Source organism: Stegodyphus dumicola, chromosome 12, assembly GCF_044657685.1.
Source record: "Stegodyphus dumicola isolate Sdum_Otavi_A_Nest chromosome 12, ASM4465768v1".
Taxonomy (NCBI): domain Eukaryota; kingdom Metazoa; phylum Arthropoda; class Arachnida; order Araneae; family Eresidae; genus Stegodyphus; species Stegodyphus dumicola.
In genome coordinates this window covers 4,557,644-4,577,303 of record NC_140779.1, presented here as the reverse complement: position 1 = coordinate 4,577,303, position 19,660 = coordinate 4,557,644, and the positions used below count along the sequence as shown (strand labels likewise).

The window sequence follows — 19,660 nt, the reverse complement described above, 5'->3', positions numbered from 1 at the left end:
CCATAAAGTAACCAGACAAATTCAAATACCGAATGATAAAATTAAGTGAAAGAATAGATGTGACATCTCAACTCCTGTTAAAGCCTTTTTAAACTGGGTACTGTGTTGTTTGCATATCAGAATGCCAGAGTCATTTTCATTTACTGAGAAGACATACAAAAAAATTTTCTTCGAGGTGGAACAATGTTACAACAGTAAATTTTGTTGCAAATTAGGTAAATCTGCTACCAAAATATTAGAGATAATTCAAACAGTATACTGTGATGCATCGTTATCAGGAACTTGAATATATGAGTAGTACAACCACTTTAGATGTGGGCATGAAAGCGTCAAAGAGCCCTTCGACTTTACAGATGAGGAAAATGTGAAGAAAACCTGTTCTTTGGTAAAAGCTGATAAATATGTTACAACTCAGCAACATTCAGATATGCTTTGGATAAGCAAAGAATGCTGTAGGTTAATTTTAATTAAAAATATAAAAAGTGTGGGTTTGATTTGTGCCTTGGATTTTGACAGAACAGGAAGAAGAAGAAAAAAAAGCTTGCTGTGAAAATTTGCAGATGCTACTGCAAGACAGAAGAACAATTTCTTAAGTGTGTCATAGTAGAAGAGGAGACCTAGTGTCTACAATACAACCCAGAAACAAAGTGCATAGTAGAAAGGACTGTCTTCTGACATAAAAAAAAAAAAAAAAAAGGCAGGAATGTCAAAATCAAAGAATGAGTAATGCTGCTTGCATTTTTTTTTATTATAAAGAATTTATTCACTGTGAATTTATCTCTGGAAATTAAACAGTTAATCAATATTTTTTACAAGAAGATGCTGCCTGCCACCCAGATGAAAAAGTGATTAATTATGCTAACTGCCATATCAAAGGCCCACGATTGAATCCTGGAGGCGGCATGTATACAAAATGTCTGTGTGACTTGGGAACACTTAAAATATATGGTAAGCTGAAAAGCCCCTTGGAGAGGTTGTGGCAGGGATAGAGGGATGGAAGATTCTAGAACTCGTCCTCAAGGATCTCTCCTGCAAAATTGGGTGAAAGTGAACAAAGTCCTATTGTCACCTGTATGATGCTCAAAGCTCTTGTCAATGATGGACAGATTCTTGTGCTCCTTGCCACAATAAAATTCGTGGGCTTGTTCTGATTAGTGATTAGTGATCTTGAATAAGTGAGATTAGTCATGACAACAGCACCAATGAGGTGCTTTTTTGATTTAAAAAAAAAAAAAAAAAAAAGAGGATAAGGTAAGTCAAGAAGGAACTTTTTGATTCTGAGCAATGGTTTCTACTTCTTTTATATGATAATGCTAGGCACCTTATAACATTGTCTGTACAACTGTATCATGCTGAACATTCAATTGTAATGATAAATTACCCACCATATTCTCCTGATATATCTATAGCCTGCTGATCTTTTCATTTTTTTTTTAGAAATACAGAGATTTGAAAACTTCTCAGATATTTAATCAAATGTTATATGTATTTTGCAAACAGTTAATTCCAAATTCCTTATCAATAGACTCTTCTGATAGTTATTTTGAAAGAGATAAATTTATTTGGAGTTTAGTAATCTTTTTCTTATTTGTAAGAAATTTTATAGCCACACCTTGTATATTCAACTATATTTCATACCAATCCGGATGACCATTTTATTTAGCTGTAACTGTTATTTGTTTGTGTGTATTTGAAGGAAAAGAATGACAGAGAATGATAAAAAGAATATGTGTAATAAATAGTGTGTTTTTTTAATTAATGAAATTGTTATATGTAGGATGACTCTAATTTTATATCTCATGTATTATTTACTGAATGGAAAAAATATTAATGCAATAGTATGGAAATTAATATTTAATTGGAATAGCAGATAGAAATTCAAGTTTTTGTTTTTGAGCAAATTGTAATTAGTGATATTGCGTAAGAATCTGCAGCAATGATCAATATAGATAGAAGAAACCTATCTGTTGGCAACTATGGTTCATCGGTGATTTAATTCCATAACAGTGTGCAATTCATAAGGAAATTCTATTGTAAAAACAAAAAGTTTTTTTTTTTTTTTTTTTTTTTTATAGTAATGCAATCTTCATTTTGGTGTTAGCGTTGATCTGTATGAAACCTTATATATGCTTTTAGGTTACAGTTGACCACCATCTTCTTTTACTTATGTACCCACACTTTTTTATTTTACATTTACTGCCAGATTATTTCTAGCATTCTTTGTATTTTCATTAGTGCTGTGCTATTACAACTTTATAAGTGTAAGACATTAAGGATGCTCCAAGGGCTTTGAAATCTCTTGTTTGGTTTGAAAACAAGGAAATTGGATGATTTTTTTATATTGCTCAACTTTTAAAACAATACATTATATTATACAGTAGTAAGCTAATGTATTTTATTTGTTCATTGTTTACTTTTAAGATGTTCCTTTCTCGCCCCTCTTTTCAGAGTAGTTATATGTAGGTTAGTCTTGATTCAAAATTCTGTATATGTAGGTTGGGAAGTAGTGTTATACAGTATAAGAATTGCACTTTTTCATTTTGAACTTGCCTTTCATGGATTAAACCAACATGTTGGAGCCCTTTACTTTCAGAGGTACTTTACGAAGGAAGATGCTCATAAAACAACATGCAGTATGCTTTGCATTATTAAACTATGCAATATAGTTTAGTGTATGATATACTTTATTATTATTTGATTTAATGTTGAAAATGTTTTATTTTGCATAATTTATAAATGGAGATAAATGACAATTATGCATATTATGCTAATATCCTGCTCTGCATAGTGTTTGCTGTTATGCACTGTTTCACTTGACTGCACTAAATCTTAGAACTTACAACCCACAAGACCCATATTGTATAACATTTGAAAATAATTCAGTACTTTAAGCCATAAGGAGCATGATAAGATTGGTTTTTCTTGCATGATGCAATTGTTATCAAGCAGTATATTACTTTCTTTTCCTTAAAATGAAATATAATTTTAAAAGATTGCATTAGAAATAAGTGTATAAGTAATTAGATTCTTAAGACACAGAGTAGCTATGTAAACATGCTAAGAGACTGACAAACGACCTCTCTGTCACTGTCTTCGGTATTGGTAGCAATATTTTCTGGATTCACAACTATACCACAGATTCTACCATCTGATAGTTGATTGATGGGGCAGCATTTTCATTATGATAAAAAAATTCTGTTATGTCTTCTTAATTTATTACCATTTCTCTGCATATCTTCACAAATTCTTTTTGCTTTTTCTTTGCACTACCTAAAATTATCATACAATTATTAAAAAAACTTAGCTACGATCTCTTATACATTATTGGTGGTATATCATGAGATTGGTTACTAGAGATGTATTGTTCTGCTAAATATTGTCTTGCATGCTAAGGAAGTTAAGTCTAATTAGTTATTTATTATACCTACTTCCTACATATGCTTAACCCTTTCAGGACAGGCGTCCCATATACGCATTCCCTAAGAACGTCTCTTACAGCCAGGTGTCCCATCCACGCATTAGTAGAGATTGCATTCAGAGGACGGGTGATGCCTATATGCATTTTAAGGGGGAACGTTTTTCTGAAGTCCACTAGATGGCATCCTATGTCCATTACTTTTGAAATGAACACAGTTTTAGGTTCATGACCTTGAGTTTGATATATTCTGCCTGACTGTCGTATTTTACTCATCAGCTGTTTGAGGGGGGGCGAAGGGAAAGTGTAAACAGAGGTGGGCTCTTTAAATTGCTGTGTGCTAATGAAAACATTTTTGTATCTGATTTATATCCAATTCCTTTTTTTAATTCTATTTTTTCCTCTACTATATAGGGTCTTTTAGGGTTACTGTGCGGAGTTTTTTTTACGTTTTGCATTGCCTTCAGATATATTTGCGTTCCTTCTTTTTTTATTTAGGAAAGCCTCACCTTCAGTGTATTATGGCGGGAAGGTGCTATTTATCAGAGGAAGAATACCCTCGTATGGTTAGTGAACCATTTATTCATGCAAATGAGAGTACTGATTCATTTTCTAAAGAGTTAAAATGTAATACTTTTTCTAAGAGTTAGAAAGTGATACCACACTCGTTTTCATTTTAAATTTTGTTACTTCTAACTGTAAATAGTCTTTATTGTGTTCTTTTTATTAATTTTAAACTTTGTTGATGGATTTTATCAATTAAAACTTTGGAATAATTTGAATAGCGCTTCCGAAAACTATTTTACAAGATAAGCAATTTTTTAAGTATATTTTCATGTAAAATAAAGAAAAAAAATTTTTAAGTGCTAATTTTAACATATATAAGAGCTCAAGTAGTAATCTAAAATGAAACCAAAAAATTATGATGCTAGAAGCAAAACTTTTGTTTTTCTGATTTTTTTAATAATATTAGGCTTAGCGATGCAAAACCTTCGTCCTGTACAGTGACTGCCTTCGATTCTCTTCTGTCCCGCACGAGCGTCTTAAACAAAGGTGTGCCGTCGCGAAAAGGTTAAGAATTATCTAAATCTTGAAATATGGTATAATATCATCTCAGAAATATGGGATAATATCATTTGCCCCCCAAAAATGTTTTTGTAATTGCTCAATTCGGTAGGTATGATGAATTTCAATAGCATGTTGGGTTTGAGATGTATGCCAAGCAGAAAGTGGTTATAAAGCCAAATCATTGTTCAATACAGATTTATGGTAACAAATGATTATATTTCTTCACCACAGAAGGGTTTTATTTAGTGCCAAAGTAAAGTTAAGAATCCTTCCACATGCTTTATTATGAAAATCTGATGGTTGTGCATGCATTAATCTTTAAGCATATGCTAAAACAATAAGCATATGCTACCTTAGAATCTCTTTTTTCCTTTTTGCAAAAAATTTAAAAAAAAAAAAAAAGTCCTGTGATCTGGAGGTTTGAATATTTCCAGATTTTTGGTTGTCCAGATCTCGAACTTCATATTGTAAATGTGTTCCCAAGTGAAGTGATTATTCTCATTACAAAAATTCATAACTGTGGGTATTTTTCTTTTTAAAAGTAGGAAAAAAAGATGAATTAAATTTGCATCTTCAAATCTTTGAATGAGGTTTACATCACAGTACTCCATTTCTAGATTTTCTGGGGTATTACTCCCATTCATTTTTAATGGTCATGAAAAAAATATAAAAATGGACTAAAAATCTTAAACCTTTCTTTAAATTCTTGTCACAATTAATCGTAATAATAATATTAATTTACATCAAATGTACTGGTGGGCAATGTAAAATTTCTACAGACACTGCTAGCTTGAGATCACTGTTATATGGAATTTCCTTGTATATTTTTCCCCTTGCATATTTTCCTCCTGGCCTTTTAATGTTAGATTCTGAAAATTTTAAAAATATACGCACCATTTTCCTGTTGCTGTGTTTTAACATCTGAGGGCTAGTTTATTGGTAAATTGTATTCAGTTTATTATTTTTATTCAGGGAATTCAGTTTATGTTAGCATTTCATTCATTTTATTTTCCCTAGCATTTGTCATTTGAAATATATTTGTACAGATCTTTTGTTAAACTGCCTGGACGTGGCAGATTTCCTCACACTTCAGAAACTTTCCAAATGTGTTTCCACCTTGCTTCTATCATTTGCATTCCAGCTCACTGTAGTTTTATCAACTACTGACATCTTTGATTTTTCGAAATTCAGGCCTTTTGTTAGCCCCTTCCCTTCTCCTATATTCCTCCAGTGTCCCTTTTGGGAACTGTGCTTAAGACTCATTCATGTAAGGTGTCTCTGGGCCTTTACAAAGTAATTGAGGCAGATACATTGCATTCTGGCTCAGTTAGCATCAGGTATTACTAATCAAATATCTGCTCAATATTCATGAGATTGTAATATTAATATTAATGTATTCTTATTGGAATGTAGGTTTCCTTTATAAAAGTAATATTGTGATAGTTACCAGTAGTTTATCCATGACTGCTTTTCATTTGTGATGTTCTTACCGCAACTGTTTTCTTCGAAAATTAAATCACTGCCATACTATTCCTTTCTCAATTTTTGGAAGATAAAATTTGTTAGAAAAAAGAGAAAAATGCATGAAGAAGTACAGGTACCTGTATGGTATATCATTAGAAGATTAAAAGTGCTAAAATTCTTTTCAATTAAAATGTTGATAAAAATTATCAGTTGGACATATTATAAATTAAATGTATTTTTAACTATGTTAGCTAGACAGATAGACAGATTATTAATATAAATTGAAAATGATCAAGTTGTTGGTCTTTGTTGACCTTCAGGTTGAAGGATATTGGTATAGGTGGCAAAGTAAATTTAAATAGATTATTAAAATAAATTTTTATTGAAAAATATGACTGAATTGAAAAGTACATGAATGCGAAGCTGACTGTCACTGAGCAGTGCTGCAGCACAGTAATTATTGCAAAGTGCATTTATTGCTTTTAAGTCTCTCCGTTTATGAAGTAATTGCAAATTCATTAATTTGAAGAATAAATTAAAAATCTTGGGCTAAATGGCAATATATGTAGACTTGTTTATTTGTGAGGTCTTGTGTGGGTTAAATATTTTATGTTTCATGCAATGGCAACAGCTGCCAAATTGCCTGAATATTAAATGCATAATAATATAACATAACAGGAAAATGCAAACATTTTGAAGGGTCTTCACTAAGGACATTTCTGATATCAGAATTAAACTGAAAGACAGTGTTGATATTCAAAGCCTTTGGTAAATGATTACTTAGAAATCTGATGGTTTCTTGTGTGTGATAACATATTATATTTATATTATGAAAATAAAATTAAATCAGAGGTCACTAGTGTCCATAAAGATCATAGTGTAGGGTAGGTTAGGTCCTACACTATGACCTTTATGGACATCCTTTATGTATCCTTTGTGAACGTCTATAAGGTCATTAGTGTAGAATGGTGAAATAAATTTAAATAGGTAATTAAAATAAAATTAAGGTGAAGGACGTGCATGATTATCAATGCTGTTGGTCAGATTTATGGTGACAGTCTCTAATATGGGGCAGTATAATATGTCATTCAATAACAGCACTTGTGAAGGTATGTGGATGATGATTGTATGGTAGCATTGTGCAGTGTAATGTGACATATTACATATCTTAGCATGCTTAAAAATATGGCCCCTTAAAATACAAGACCATCCTTGCATTTTAGGATGAATTTAAGAAATAAAAATTTAATCGAATATTTATTTTGTCTTGTCTAATAAAAAGAATTTTAATGGCCCCTTAAGAATCTCCTTGAAGTAGCAGTACAGTTAGCTGTTTTCCAAGATATTGTTAGAGATACATTGTTATTTTTTTTTTTTTCTTCTTTTCCAGACATACCAGTGATCAGTACAGTGGATTCAGGCTTACATTGAAATCGCTTAACAAAACATGGCTATTGTATTACCTATAAGTTTTGTTTTCTATTTAAAGTGTAATTACTCTATGTAGTTTGATTTCCTCTTATTCTGCAATTTCATATACCATTCTCTTATAAGACCCTGCCAAATTTTAGGAAAAGGGGGGGATTTTATTATTAAGTAAATGCAGTAATGTTTAAAAAATTATGAAACAACTCTTCAATATTTGGGATTGCTAACATCAAAGTATTGTGAAACCTACCAAAGATAGCTAGTTACGATTTCAAACAAATCTGACAGTCAAGATATTAAAGATGTGTTGTGTACCATTATTATTGTATTATGTTCTTATTATTCTTACAAGTGCTTGCCAGTTTCAGAGCTAACCAGTATGAGAAGTTTCACATGTGCTGTTAAATAAAAAGCAGTAATTTCAATAATTTTGAAATTGTATAAATTTTTTTATTAAAATGATTTAATTGATTTTGAACTTTTTTTTTTTTTTTTTTTTTGATTAATTTGCATTTTAGTCATTTGATGACTGTGTTCAGAAACGAGAGAAAGACTGTGATCCTGAAAACATGTGGCTTCAGGTGCCATTTTTTTGTGGGCACTATGCTGAGTGTTGGTAAGTTTTCTCTGTTGTATTATTGAAATATTTTTATTTAATATTTTAGTTACATTGAAAAATTTTGTTCTGACTGAGATAAGTTGTTTTTTCCTTTTGAAATGTGGCTTGCCTCTTTATTGTTAAAATTATGATTGTTCAAGTTTGAACTGATGTTAATTTAAATTAATTAAGTAAAAAAATGTGAATTGTTGTTCAGTAAAAGATTATTAAAAAAAAAGCATGCACACACAAAAATTTGATTCCCATATGACACAAGATAATTATTTCAACATTTGGGATTTTTACCATCATTTTCAGACGTATTGAGGGGTTGGTTAAAAAATAAATAAGAATATTTCAAGGTTAATTATTTTTCCTTTAATGTCATTCAGTGATATTCTTTTGTGATTTACTGGTGTATAGTATTCTTTAATTTATAATTTTATTACATTTTTTTATGCTGAAAACATTTTCATGTGAATAGTTTATAAGTTTTTAAATATTGAGAATGCATTAATAATATTCATTTGCAGCTTTATTATTTTGGAATCATTATCTAAGTGTCATAAAAATTTCATTGGACTAGTAATAATTTTTACTTAAATTTAAATTTGTGCAGATAATGATATGAATTCGCTATGTACCAGTAATTGAAATTTGAAATTGTTTTCTAGAACATGAATTCTGTAATATCCAGTGAATAAGACCTTCCTTCTTGAAAAATTTTTATGGCAGTGTATGAAACTATGCTTGTTAGTTTATTAATATCCAAAACCTTTTTTTTTAATTGGTATATAAATTTAAACATTTCAGTTTGTGTATATTCATGAACATGATCTGAAATATAGTGACTGAGTTTTTGTAGAATTCTTAATTTTTCTTAAATATGTGATTTTCAAATAGATGTTACATTTCTAGGGTCCCAGGAAGTGAATGGGCTTTACTGCAAGCAAAACTCAATCTTGTGCAGCATTATTTGTTGGTAGGTGTTACTGAAGAATTGCAAGATTTTATTGCTCTTTTAGAAGCTACATTACCACGTTTCTTCCATGGAGCTACAAATTATTTTGTAGAAGGTGAGTTAAAAATGTATAGTTTATGTTTATTGCTATTTGTATAGTGTAGTTCTTAAAATTTAACTCAAACATTTATTGAATTTTGAGAAGCTGGCCTTCTTAATTCTGTGCCATTTTTTTCTGTTTTGTTGAGATGATTTATTTTCATCAAAGGAATGCAAGCAGAAGTAATTTTTACTTTCTTGGTGGTAAAAAGTGGTCGTAACCAATTAAAATTGACAGAAATTATTGATTTTTTGAAATTTGGAATATTATTCATATTAATTAATATGGTTTTTTAAATGGTTTGTTGTAAATTATTACTATTATTTTATAAAATTATCTGAAGTAAATTTTAACAAATAATTTATTATGTATATTTAAATTTTTATATATGCACTTATGTTTTCAAAATTTCTGTATCATGAAGAAATTAGCAGAATAAAATAACATTTTAAAAAAATGTACAGTTTGGCATGCAGATGATCATACATATAGAATGACCAGATGAATGGTCATGTAAAGTGTGTAAACATAGCTGTCAAAGGGCTACACATGTAGTTACCATCATCAGTGAAAATTTTGCTATAGATTTCATCATAATTCTTCAGTGTGAACATTCATTCTTTTAATAGAAACGAATTATCTGCGTGTGTGAATAGCTTTTGTGCCTCAACATTATTGCTTAGATGGGTCATAATGCTATTACAGTGATACAGATGTAGAAATAGTTGGTTGAACATAGAACCAGATGAGTCAAAATTCAACAGTAGGCTAAGAGATAATAAATATCCAGTCCATATTGATACTGCTTAGTATGGATGCCTGTCAACATAAAGAAGCAGAGAACAGAACTCTCAACCTCACACCGTCCAGCAGCTCAGACCTCCAAGCAGCTTGGATTACAGCACCATGCCACCAGTGCCGGTCATTGTCCTGTCCATATGTCAGTGACAGAATGAGCAACTCCAATATTAACAAATCATTGAAGCATTGCTACAAACCTAGTATTGTCTGCCTCCCCAGCCTGACGCATCTACTACTCAGAGAAATATGCGCAAGCATCCTTTTACACAGCATTCTCCTGACCTTAGAATAAAATGCGAGCGTGAACATAGACAGTGACATGAAATATTTTCAGATGAATACCATTTTCACTTGGACTAAAATGACAGCCATCTTTCATCTTGCAATCTGAAATGAACAAATAAAGGCATGATGGGGTAGGACATCATTGATTATTACAGATATCTTTAGCTGCTCTGAATTTCAGATGTTCTCAATAGCAAGTAATATATCATGGCTACTGTAGAGACTAATATCAAATTCTTCCTTCAGCAAACTTCTGGCTCAGTATTTTTCAAGACCATGATTGAATTATATGATGCCCAGGATATTCACATCTTCTTCATAATACAGCAGATATCACTTCCCTGGTTTGTCCATTTGCTAGTTCATTCTCATGCATCAGTAAGGATGTATGAGATATGGAGATTTGATGAATAGTTTATTCCGTTCCTGCAGTTAGTACCAGTGACCTATAGAGTTTGATCAAAACAGCATAGAATGTTATTTAGTACCACAGTATGTACATACCTTATTGTTGCTCATAGTAGCTTTAAAAAATACTAATTTTGTATGAATAATGAGTACATTAATAGAAATCTGTAGAAATATGTACTTAAAATTGACATTTGATGTTAAAAACAAAATAAAATAAATAAAAAATAAAAATTATTCTTCTGAGTGCATCAGTCAGATAAGCTATAATGCGAAAGCTGTGAACCAAACCATAAATACAATTTGCCATACTTACTTCGAAGGTAGTCTCATTTTCAGGAAACGTCAAAAACAAATTTGAGTGTAATCTGTGAAAATCTTTTAATGGTAGTAAGTCAGCAGATCAGACTGGAATTTTTATGTGCATAAAGACGTTAATAAAAAAGATTGTAATAGAATGTGTCAGCTGTAAGAAAATTGTGCGCGCAATGATGATATTGCTTGCAGGCAGTATCATCATTGTGGAAGATTTATGACTTGAAGAAATTTTCTTCAGATTTTCATTCATTTATACTAAATTGAGTAATTTAAATTTGTCTTCTACAGCCTACTTTATATAAAAGAGACCAGGCTGAATTTGAATGGTGATATACAAAGCTTTGAATAAATACTGTAAATAATGTAGCATGAACATGTTTGAATAATGACCTTGCTTTATTTTAAAACAAATTCTCATTTATTACATGCATTATTCAATCAATTTTTGGTTATTACATAAATTTCCGCATCGGTTCGATCTTGGGCGAATGGGCTGGCTGCATGTTTGGTTTTCGTAGTTCTTCCCATATGTAACGTGAATATAAGCCAGTTTCATTCCACAAAAGCATCCCTCCTCTTATGCAGATAGCCCTCGTGGCTTTTGATAATCAAATAACCATAGCCTACCAGGAAGAAAAAGTGTTTGAAAGATTTTATCATGAAATTAAGAGAATGTTTCTTTGGCGCTGTTCTTCATTGTTCTATTTCATTTAAAACTGTGCCAAAGGTGTACGAAAAAAATTAAGCCAAAATAGGCCAATGTAGCACTGAAAATGTGAGATATGGCTGTAAAAGAAAAGTGCCATAAAATTAATATCATGAAAGAACATTTGAAATGCAGAGTTATGAACCATAAATAGTTAGAAAAAATTATATTAAATTTAAGGAATATTTAACATGTAAATCATGTAGGTATATCTGAAATGTAAGTCAACCCTCAATGCACAGCATCTAGAAACTTATGTTATGAACAGAAAACTTATCCAAGAATAAAAGAAAAAAAATAGTATTAGAAAGTGTGCCAGAATCAAAATATACCTTAAAAAATAAGTGCCAGAAGAAGCCAGACTTTGAAGATGTAAAAAAGGAGATTTTAAGAAATTTCATAATGGATATATTGAGCCACATGTATGCTCTTAAAATGGATTGAATCCAGTTCAAGATTATTATTATTAATTTAGTTTGTGTAATCGGTTTGTGGAAAGAAAATATGCAATGATGCAATAGTAGCAGCAAAAGATAAAAATGTAATAAATGTATGATTTAATTTCAGATGTCCTTTTGATACCTTTTAATTTCAGATAATGATTGGTTTTAAATATGCATCAATGAATTAAAGATAAATAAGTAAATTTCATAAATATAGATTTAAAATTTTGTCTTCAGTTTTTATGAGTGTTTTTTCATTTAATGTTTTATTTGGAATGATAAATCTTTAATTAGTGACTTAATCAATACAGACATTAACTAATTAGTGACTTCATCAATACAGACATTAACATGGTTAGTAAATATAAATAAAAATGATTATCATATTTTATGTCTTGAATATAAGTGGATTGGTCTTTTTTTATGGGATATTTTTTGGACTCAACTTGTATGCCAGAAAATAAGATATTTTAAAGGAAACATTTAAATATAAGTAATGAAAATCATAATATTCATTCTCTTATTTTACCAGTTTAAAACATTATTATTTAAATAAAATATTTTAAAAAGGGATAGTTATGTACAGCTATTATTTCTCATAAAGGCTGTGTTTAAAAATAATTGTTTTATATGCATATATGTAATGAGAAGTTCATTTTATATTATTCTGAGGTTTTTTTTTTTATTTTCTTTAGGAAAGAAATCTCATCTTCGTAAGACATACAATAAAGTCAGTCCATCGCCGGAAACAATTTCAAAAATACAAGCTTCACGCATTTGGCAGATGGAAAATGAATTTTATGACTTTGCATTGCAACAGTTTCATTTTATCAGGAAAAAAACTTTAACCATAAAGGATGGTTTAGTATCAGATAAAGGACAGCAATTTATGTATGAAAAAATCAGGCCAAGGTAGAACCTTGCATGGATATGTGGTGGTCACACAATTATTATTAGGGAACAAAACAAAAAAAAATATTTTTGAAAAATTATATTATGGATGACTGCAACTTAAAATATTGAAATCAAAACTTGAAGGAATGAACATTTACTTAAAAAGAAAGTATCAGTGTAAAGAAATGCTAATATTAAATGAACTTGAGAATTTTTATTTTATATATTTCTATATGTGTACTTAATAATTTTGCAAATTTGATGTGCACATCATCTGTTTTAGTTCAATTAGATCTACAATTAAAGCACAGTTTTGTGAATTAAACTTTTTTGAAGCACTGTAATTACATTTTTGTACATACCATAGACCCAGCAACTGCTTTGCATAAATGCAGCTGCATTTACAGAGCTGCCAACCCTCCTGTCAAAATTGGGAGATTCCCGATTTTTCATCATAATTCTTGATAGCTCTGTAAATCTCCAAATCTGTTGGTTTTTAATTTATTCAAATTTGAATTATCTCTTTCAAAGGTACATTTAAAAGAACTGTTGATCACCAAGTTTTGAAGGAAAAAGAAATGTTAGGGAAAAAAAAAAAAAATTGATGACAAATTCTCAAAAAAGGGCAAAGGCAAAACATTGTCACATTTAAATGAAACTCCTGCTGTGCAAATTTATTTTTTTCCAAATGAATTTTTGGAGTAGTTTTTCTGATTCACTTTTCTTTAATCCAAACTGTTTTAATCCATTATGGAGTAAGTAATTTAATCCATTATAGTGAAGTATTTATGAAGATTTGATTGTTGTTTGAAATATTTGCATTTATTTACCTATTATACAATACAATAAAACTAACATTTAATAGGCATTTGATTTTGTTTTAAATCTGTAAATGATGCATTACTAAGTTTATCTGTATAATTATATGCAGGTTAATTTTTTTTATTTTCATTGTATAAAGACATTTCTCAAAATAACAAATTGTTTCTCCTACTGGGATTTTCATGATATAAAATTTTAAGAAAATTATAAAATTACATGTACAAAGATAAAACATATAACTTGAAATAAAATTTTAAATAAATATCAGAATAATGCATTTTATATCAAAATTATGTTAAATTAATTTAATAACTTGAATTGTGTTGTATGAACTTAGTTCTAGTCAAATTTGTCAAATCATGTCATTGCTGTATGCAAAAAATTTCCAGTTTTTCACATAAGGTTGGCAACTATGTTTTTCTTATTTGTTAATTTTGAGATAATTAGGCATTTTTTATTGTAAGTGCAACTGCATTTATACCTTACTGGTTATGAAAAAATTAGGCAACATAACTAAATATCAGTTTTAATGCACATTTTAAGAGTTTTTATTATTCATGAGGTGCTGTAGCTCAAGGTGGACCTAATTTTATTTACTTTTTAAAATCATTATTCACATAATTATTTATTTTGTTGTTTTCATAAGTCATTTGTATATACATAGAATTATAGATATAAAATATGTATATATATGAATGTATTTAAAAGTTATTACAAAATTAACATTTTGTTTGATTTAGTACGAGATTAATTTCTTCCCAGGGCTGAATATTCTCTTTATGTATGCAAAATGCACAGTTTGTGATTATTTAATTTGCTTTTTTTGTTGTTCTGAAACAGAAGTTATGTGTACTTTTCATATCATATGTTATAATGCAGAGATACTGTTTTATTTTTATTATTAATATATAATCTAACAGTAATTGTAATACATAAGAAAATTTTAAAAATATTTTTAAATGTTTGCTTAAGAGAGAAATAGTATATTGCCTTCTACACTGATTACTCACATATGTGGTGGCCAACAGATAAATTTTGCTTTACCTTCCTCTCTTCCATTTTCATCTACCTATTATTAAGTTTGCAAGCCATGCCTTGTTTTTTTTTTTTTTTTTTTTTTTTTTTTTTTTTTTTTTTTTTAAACTTTGAGAATTAAGGTGAAAAGAAAGGTATATTATTTTGTAATGGAATGATGATTCATTATTGAGAAAATCAACAGCTGCTGAGCAAGAATGCTAAAAACGGTTTTATGCTTTAAAAAGTTTATTTGAACAGATTTGCTCTTTTTTTTTTTTTTTTTTTTTTTTTTTTTATCTGTTTGATTGAAGCTAATAGCAGCAGATCTCTAAAATTATTATCCAATGGTGGGGAATTTTTAATTTAGATTATAGTAATCAATGTATATTAAGGTCATTTGTTTTAGGAAGGTTTTATACTTCTTATGATAACTGGTTCATATTGACATTATACATTAGGATTCCTTGCCTGACCCCAGCTTCCCCCTTTAAAATTCAGCCAGACCATTTAGCCACCACGACCAAACCTAGGACATAAACTCTTTTTTTTTTTAATTAAAATTTGATCTGTATTGTAAAGTTCTTTATTTTGCTTATTAAATTTTTTTTAAAGGTGGTATTTTAAAATGTTTAAAACGTATAAAGTAGTGAGTGCTGCTTTTTCTGTGCCTACACCAAATGGTAGGATTCAAATAATTTTACTCGTTCATAACAATAGTGACTGTTTTAAGTTTGTAAATAAATTTTAAATATATATAATATTTAATGACTGGTTCATAACATTGTTGACTGATCTTAATATATATATATATGTATATAAGAACAGCTGTTGGATTATCTATTAGTAAGAGAAAGAAAACTAGGAAATTAAGTAAAAAGTGAACGTCAGTGCTAGTGTGGTTCAAATAAAATTACTACGATAGCATTAAAGTTCACTTTTTATTTAGTTTCTAATTTCCTTTCTTTACCTATGAGATTGAATAACTGTTCTAATAAATAACTTCTTATTTTCTTACTTAGTAGCTATAGCATAAGCTCATATATATATATTAATTCATGCACTTGGCCTTGTAGTGTGTTTTTACTGAAGCCTGATTAAGACGTGTAGAGGCCCTAAGCATTTAAAACATTTTGAAGCCCTCGCATATGTTTGTGCCAGTTTTTTCTTCATTCCTTCACTTTCGGTTTTAGTTTAGCTGCATCATGCATTCCATGGTAAGACTGGCAAATGGAAATTTTTGTGCCGCCTTTCCTAAATAAATACCTGAGGACCTTTTTGTGGTGCCCCCTTTCCATGATACTAAACACGTACTTATACTGCTTAATCCAGCTCCGTTTTTTACTCATATATGTACACCATGCATATTAAAAAAATATGTGATATAATAACAGTAAGACAAAAAATAGACCAAATCATGCAGAGTTAGCATTAATTGCTGAGCTGCATAATCTTCCTCTCACATTCTGCGATGATCTGTCAAAAAAACAGCTGATCAGCTGTTTTATGCAAATGAAGACTTTTGTAATAAATTGCCAAAAAAATTGTAAGCAACCATTTCAATCAAATTAGATGATCCTTTGAAATTTTTGCAGAATCAAAACTATCTGCACAAAGATCCTTTTTAGTGTTAACAAATGTACAGTGACGTATGACTATGTTTATGCCATGTCCCATTGAATAAAACAGTGATCTTCATTTAAATTTTTGTTATTTACAAGGTGGAAATTACATTCATGCTTCGTACATTTCGAGCATTTTGAAGACTGTCATCTTTTTTTTTTCTTTAGTGCTGCAAGTTGCATTTATAACTACTACTGTAATTTAAGTAACTTTACATATTCATTTTTTGATGTTTTTGGAAGAGCAAAAATAACTAAGATGCAAACTGTACACAATAAAAAAATTCTACTAATTCAGTTTTTAAAAATGATTAGTTTCAGTGTTCAAGTTTTGGAAAAGTATGAAATTTGCATTTCTACTTTAAAGGGGAGACAGCTTCTACTTAAATTAAAAAAAAATATTTTTATGTATTCTAATTTCCTGCCATACATTATGGTTGTTTGCCACACCAAAAAGAGAAAGAAGAAAAGATCTCAGCAGTATACTTACTGGTTCTAATAAATAGTAATTAGAACAAATAATTTTAGAAAAATACCAGTCTTGTTTTGAAGAAAAATGAAATATTAGTTCAGGCTAATTTATCCTTTTCTAGAGTAATATTTCCATTCCTGTTATATGACATCCCATTTACAAACCTCGAAGCAAAGTATAATTCAAGCTCTCTTACAAAAAAATCATTATTCCGAGGTGTAATGTCTGTAAATGAAATTGACGATTTGTATTAAAAATAGATCTGATTGTAAACCTGCAACTAAATTTGCCTTTTGTATGTGAATTTTCCTAAGAAATCGAAATGTTAACTGTGGTGCTTTAGGGCAGCAGTTCTTGGTCTTTGGTCCACAGACCACAAATAGGCCACAAATGTCCACAGACCACACTGCTTTTGTAAGTCTTCCTAGACTTTCAATAAAAAATAAAATTCAAATTAATTGCATATATCACACTACAGCTAAAAATCTTAAGAGTTTCGAAATTTCAGTGGCAATCACCAATTACAGTTGTCTTCCAAAAGACATTTTATGAAATTTTTCAGCAGCTACCATTCTTACGGACTTCCCACTACAATCTTAGTAACAAAAGATGGATTTAAAGCACCATGACTGCGGTGCTTCTTACCAGCACACATCCAAGCATAGAAGGGTTTTGAAAAAAACTGGCAGTCCCACACATCTAATTTAATATGAGTATCAACATTTATCTAGTTTTTAGTGAAAAAGTTAAAGATCACCCAAAACTCTAAAATCGTTGAATTATTAAAAACCAGTAAAACTTTTCTTCTGTTAACTTGATCAGTTACTACCACTATAAATTATAATTAATTGTATTTGAAAAATATAAATATATTGGTAGTAACATTGGCTAAAAAATTTCTTCCATATTTTTGCAATTTGGTGAATTTAGTTTTTAAAAAAAATTATAGCATTATAAGAAAAGATACAATAATCTTTTGTGCGTAAAAGAGTAGTAAGTTCTGTTTCCAGTGGTAAAATGAAAGCTGAAGTACCTTTTTGGATCACAGTTCAGATATAGCAAACATTATGGAAAAAAAATTCGTATGCCTAAAAAACTTTGCAAGTAAGTTCATTAAAATAGAAAATTGATAAAAGTATTCAAATATAACTAAAAATATTTAAATATAAATAAAAATTTTACCATAAAAATGGCAATTTAGTGTTATTTTACAAAATTATTTGAATATATTTCAGTGTACAGTATTTGTTTTTGTTTTGTTAACATTAATCAATCATCGTGTCTAAACAATAAAAATTATGAATCCTAATTTGAAGAATGTGTTAGAAACTTGGTCAACTGTAAGAAATATTAAATGCAAATCACAAATATGATCCTCTTCACCTTAAAGTAAGTAAAAAATGCAGCAAAATATTCATTAAATTCTTTTTAGTTTAATTTCATTCTGTATTATTTGTAAACTTATTCTAATTGCTAAAATTTAATGTGTTTATCATGAAAAGTTTAGCTGTATATTATTATCTCCCCAAACTGCCTGTTTTATCAACTCCATTGGAGGATTATTCTTGCATATAATAGTTTGGAGACTAATAAAATATATAGCTATGACACAAAACATTTATCTGTAAAACTCAGCAGTCGTATGTAAGGCAGTCTTTTATTATATCTTCACTGGATAACATTATAGCTATCCACCGTAAAAATCTGTTTTACATTTCTAAAAGATTTTATTTTGCTTACAAATAATGTCTTACTGATTGTATTGTTGCGTGCGTACGGGTTCGTTATGAAATGAATGCACAAGTCCGATGAAAAATGAACAAAAATTTATTATTATCACAACAAAAATGCTTAAATTTTCTCAAATTATCATGCAGTATTACAATATCTCACAGTAGTTTTCTTTTAACTACTCAAATGTCAATAGAACGTAATTCAAAACAGCTAAAGAACGCTAATCCGCGAATTCGCTACAATCAACAACAATAGTTTTCTAAACAACAACAAACTAAGCAACTACTACAAACTGAGATGTTTTCCTCCTTTTATAAGATTTTAAAATCACGCGCTAGAATTTTCCAGTACTTTCTCGAAATCAAAAAGAGATATTTATTTATTTAATGCACGCGCTCTTGTATTTTCAATTTTCCGGCTTAGCTTTCTTTTAATATTCGTCACGCGCTGCACTGCGCGAGAAATAAAACCATTTAATTTATAATTGAACTAACATTAGCTTTTTAAATACCAAATTCGTAACACTGCCCCCTTCCCAAGGACTGCACGTCCCGGGCAGTACAATCCCTGGACAGGAAGCAAAACTTACAACTGTGGCATAAATGCATTAATAAAGCATTACATTACAATAATAAACAACATGAACAATAAATGCAATACATAAAACAAATCAAATGCTATCAAATACACATTTAAAAACAAAATGGACCATGGTCTTATACTATTTACAATTATTTACATTATGTACTATGGCCATACTAATGAGCTAACCTGTCGTAATGAACGACTTTAGATTTAGAGTTCGAAGACTTACGAATCCGAACCACAACGTCATTCAGCCTGTTTAGGACTGTGTACGGCCCATCCCAAGGTGACTGTAATTTCGGACAAAGTCCTTTCCGTCGAGTCGGATTCCACAACCACACCTTGTCTCCTTCGTGGAATTGATGTTCAGTAGCTCTTGTGTTGTATCTGGTCTCCACTTTCTCCGTCGCCAAGTTCACTCGCTTTCGTGCGGAACGGTGCATCACTTCAAAACGGGCCTTGACATCTTGGATGTGTTCCTCAGGCAATGAAGGCGCATCCGTACGGCGATCAAACAGGCGG

General features: G+C 29.9%; 1 protein-coding gene across 1 annotated transcript in view; it reads left to right on the top strand.

The window, feature by feature from the left end:
• LOC118196759 (heparan sulfate 2-O-sulfotransferase 1-like) overlaps nt 1–13,111 on the top strand; it is a 39,297-nt gene extending 26,186 nt beyond the window's left edge. The window contains exons 5-7 of the mRNA XM_035368217.2: nt 7,894–7,991; nt 8,892–9,049; nt 12,691–13,111. Of these exons, the coding sequence (XP_035224108.1) occupies nt 7,894–7,991; nt 8,892–9,049; nt 12,691–12,911 (477 nt within the window). The 3' untranslated portion in view covers nt 12,912–13,111. The remainder of the gene's footprint in view (nt 1–7,893; nt 7,992–8,891; nt 9,050–12,690) is intronic.
• Nucleotides 13,112–19,660: the final 6,549 nt, after the last annotated feature.